The 4,666-nt window shown below is 38.9% G+C and overlaps 1 protein-coding gene across 1 annotated transcript in view; it reads right to left on the bottom strand.

The window, feature by feature from the left end:
• Positions 1–1,681, bottom strand: part of LOC108681847 (caspase-10-like) — a 7,435-nt gene extending 5,754 nt beyond the window's left edge. Inside the window, exon 1 of the mRNA XM_018170922.2 lies at positions 1,644–1,681. Within this exon, the coding sequence (XP_018026411.1) occupies positions 1,644–1,657 (14 nt within the window). The 5' untranslated portion in view covers positions 1,658–1,681. The remainder of the gene's footprint in view (positions 1–1,643) is intronic.
• Positions 1,682–4,666: the final 2,985 nt, after the last annotated feature.

The raw sequence follows: 4,666 nt of genomic DNA, 5'->3' as shown, positions 1-4,666 counted from the left end.
GAACCGATTGTTGCATCCAGTCGCTTATATTGAAAATAAAATGATTTAAGCAAGTATTTCTTGCATCAGAGATAATTAAAAGTTTGCTAATGTTAACAGCATTATAATACATGCAGAAACGTACATTTTTTTATAGATATTAAAAATTTAGGCTCTATGACTTGTATACTATGTCTATCACAGTCTATAGGAATTTGAATCGCTGCATGCATTCAAATTCAAATTAGGTCCACCCACACCCCATGGCCAGTGTAGCTGTCAGCTCACCTTCTTCAGATGTGTGAAAGCTTTTGCCGGTGAAGGTGTGTTTTACGATCGGTCCATAAAGAAGTGTTGATCGGTTCAAAATGACATAAGAACAGGTTCTTTTGAATAACCTATGGATTGGCACCATGACCTCTGCACTAGGTAGTAGGTAGGACAGTATCATTGAGGCTGACTGGCTGAGAGGCAGCATTTGAGACCAGGTCAGTATTGCACTTCCAGAGAGATTAGGCTTAGAGAGTGATGCAGATTGAGAGTTGGTCTCGGAGCAGTCAGATGATACTGAAGCAGTATCACCTTGTTCCTTTTTCCTGCGTTTGGGCATTTTATCCATTTTTTGTGCAATTTGACGGATTCAACTATTAATGCAATGAAAAATTCAACTATCAAGGCAATAATCTCAATTAACTATTCGTCGTCAGACGTCGATAAATGGGCAGAAAAACTTACACACGTCCGTTGTACTCCCACTGCACTCTCCAGTCTTCTTTTTTTTTCTTTAATTGGAATTTATGGGAGCCTCTGAAGACTGGTTCAATGCGGCCCCATGTCAGAATGGTTCAAGGAATTAGACTGAATTTTGTTTTCAGGTACAAAATTGGGTGTCTTGAAAAAAACTGAAGATTTCTCAATGGGTGAAGAGCTGCAGAACGGTGCCACCAAAGTGGAGACCACACCGGGGCAGAGAGCACCATCCCAGGGCAGAAAGCCCCACTCCAGGGCAGATAGCCCAACTCCAGGGCAGATAGCCCCACTCCAGGGCAGATAGCCCCACTCCCTGTCTCTTATACACATCTAGATGTGTATAAGAGACAGTAACATAACATAACATAACATAACATAACATAACATAACATAACATAACATAACATAACATAACATAACATAACATAACATAACATAACATAGTGATGTCGGCGCTGGAGTGTAGGCCTGATGTGGCCTGTCGCCGAGTCTTTTCCTTTTCGTGCCTTGTTCACAGAAGATCTAAAATAGTTTCATTTGACCGGATCCTTAAGATGTGTTAAAGACGCATTAACATGTGTAAATTCGTTTGATTAATTGTGCTAAGGTTAGGCTCACATCAATGTATGATTATTACGAGCATATTTTTATTTCAGTAGCTGATTATTCATCTATAATCTATATAATAGTTTCACAATTATTTGTGTGCAGTGTGATGTGTTTCTTAGCGCACTCATGCAGGTTGACGTTCCCATACCCATAGTCTTCAAAGTGGTTTTTCAGCCAAAAATACTTCTTAGATGTCGAGACTTTAAGGAATTGGCAAATGAATATAATTTTCTCTTGCACGCACTCAGCAAAAACGAAAATTCACAATAAGAACTGCTCGTTCCGGAGCCCTATTTCTCACTCACCCTTCTATCTCCATTATCTGCTTGCAACTGCGGGCAGTCCACACTTCACAACTACATTGCTGCGCTGCAGTGGTGCCAAGTCTCCTTGTAAATCATATCCTTTAAAAGCCTTTTGTTGCAAGGATTCTCTTTATTCTCTTTCCATGTCAACAAAACAAATAAATTTATCCTTTTGTCACTCAAGTCCCCAAGATGAGTCATTCCCACGAACGACTAGAGTGATATAAATAAACACAAAACATCATGCTAGGGAGGTTCTGCATCTTCAAGCAAGTGTTTCAAGTAACTTCTACGTTTTTTAGCGTAACTTCTTTTTAGTCATCATAGAAGACGGAGTGCGCCATACTGTATATAATGTCACTTATAATTAATTTTCCCGTTTGATAATTTTCGATTATAATTTATTAATTATAGCTAGATTATTACATGAGGTACATGGCTGTGAGTGCTTTCTTGTAAGGTGGTCAGTTGACCTTGAGCTGCAGGCCTGCAGCTGTATATTAAATATATTTTCAGCCCAAAAGAAGACATCGGCAAAATCCTGTTAACAATTTAGCTGTCAAGTTGATTACATGCTTGCTAGTTTGGCGCTTCATCACAATAATTGATGACTATACAAATGTAAGGATGAATATCAGTCTTAAAATGCCTAGCAAATTACGGAGCAGGCAATAAGTTCAGCAGCTATCTCAATCAATCGTCAGCTATGGAAAGATCGGGTTCCAAAGGCCGGATCCCTTGTGAATCAAGTCACGAAAAGTTCAAGAATCGGCAACAGGCCATGGGCCTATTTCTTCAGTGCCGACACTTCTATTCTATTCTATTCTATCACGATGAAGTCAAAGAAATTAGAGCAGTAGAAGTGAAGGAGAACAATCAATGTGTTCTGATGAACGCGTCGCGACACGTGACGACCAAATCGCTATACGGAGACAACCGCGATCCCTGGCAGGGAATATTTTATAGCGCTGATCTTTTTATTGGTGAGCATTTTGTGTGAAGTCCTAGTATGCTTAATATGGTGTTTACACTTAATAAATCGTCATAGCTAGTATTATGAATGTTTAAGTATGAAGAACGAATAAAAATTCACTAACTATCAAATTACTTAGGTCATACTGCCGTATGTTACGAAGCCTGAACTTCTTCATGTTCTTTTCAACTTGCAAGAACTGCACTCAAACTTGAAAACGCAGGTGCTACAGTTTATTAATACTTACTAAAAGCTTATATAATTAGCGTGCATGTTATAGAACATCCGCCATCGCTTATCAAAATAAACTAATTAACGAGTCAAAGAAAGTTCCCTGTAGATTCCACGGCCCTTGGCTAACGCAGGATCGTCGGAGTCCAGCTACAACTTGAGTAGAAAAACTTGTGGACGAGTCCAGCTACAACTTTAGTTGGACAACTTGTGGCCGAGTCCAGCTACAACTTGAGTAGAAAAACTTGTGGCCGAGTCCAGCTACAACTTTAGTTGGACAACTTGTGGCCGAGTCCAGCTACAACTTGAAACGGAAAACTTGTGGCCGAGTCCAGCTACAACTTGAGTTGAAAAACTTGTGGTTACATTTCATCTCATCAACACGAGTACGTATATATAAGCAGCTCTCGTCTCGCCAACCAATTAAGTCGACTCTATTTCATACGGCCGGAGACGAAGCACATATATAACCGGGTTCCTCATAAATAACACGAGCGCTCAGTGATTACTGACGAACTTTGATCATTTCTACCAACTAGGTTGCCTAAAATTGGCCAAATCCGAGAACAAAAAAGGCAAAAAAGGCCGATAATTCAATGTATACTAGTTTATTTGTAAGTTCCGCTATAAAAATTTCATTTATTTTCTTTTTGCAGTATTTAAAATTTAATTAGGAAGTACCCCTATACATAAATTTTAGCCGGCCAACGCAATTGAGAAAAACTAAATCACGGAATTTGTCCGGAAAAAATGACCGTCTGGCAACCCTGCTCAAAAAAGTACAAAAAATAAAATAATTGTACAAGATGAAGCAATCGTAGTCAACGTGTTAAATGGCGGCCGCTGCGATGCGGCGTCTGAAATTGAAAACGGCGCTTACCTTAAAACATGCCTGGTAATTTTACGGGTAATTTCCAGCAAATTTTTACTCTCAATCTCGTATATTTAAGTCAAATTTGTAACTGATCACACGCCATCTATTCGGTAAATCTCGAAATAATTACTTATTTTTTTAGTGAAACAGTGCAAGGCCCGCGTGAGGGCAATGCTTGAAGATCACGAACGTGTCATCGACGTATCTATTATAAAATATGTGCTTAAAATCAAGAGTTTAATCTATAATCAAAATTTTTGAAATTTGTGCTTAAAATCAGAAGTTAATTGACATTGGCTATGCTATGTGATGAAGCAAGAGGTAGATCCCAGTCCAAACCAGTAATTATATATAAAATTATTAAAAAGATGATTATAATCTGCTGAACTCGATATTTTGAGTAGGTACTCTCTTGTCACCAGATCCCTATTAGCTTATGTTGAGAAAAAATTTCAATGAGTAAGAAGATGTTCGATATGAGATGACAACAGATGGTTGTCAGCCTCATTCCTTCGTACGCGGCTTTCTCAGAGTATACACGTATACCACCAATCTTCCTCCAAGCAAGCAGTTCTGTAGTAATGAAAACCAACATTACAAATTACTCATTTATCTCATATTGCGCCATCATGACAATCCGCGGGGTCCATACTTTCAAAAAAAATTAAGAGATCGTAAGTCCTTCAGCCAATCATTGACAGCCACGCAAGCAAAATCCACCAATCATAGACAAGAAAATGGAGCGTAAGTACTTACGTTCACTTAGCGAGTTTTGAAAGTATGTCCCCAGGGCCAATACTTTCAAAAAAAGTTAAGAGATCGTAAGTTCATCAGCCAATCATTGACGGCCTTTCAAGCAAAATCCACCAATCATAGACAAGAAAATGGAGCGTAAGTACTTACGTTCACTTAGCCAGTTTTGAAAGCCGGTCCGCTAAAATGTTT

The sequence above is a fragment of the Hyalella azteca genome, unplaced genomic scaffold (genome assembly GCF_000764305.2).
Source record: "Hyalella azteca isolate HAZT.00-mixed unplaced genomic scaffold, Hazt_2.0.2 contig17651, whole genome shotgun sequence".
In the NCBI taxonomy this organism is placed as follows: domain Eukaryota; kingdom Metazoa; phylum Arthropoda; class Malacostraca; order Amphipoda; family Hyalellidae; genus Hyalella; species Hyalella azteca.
This window is presented reverse-complemented; position numbering and strand designations above follow the sequence as displayed.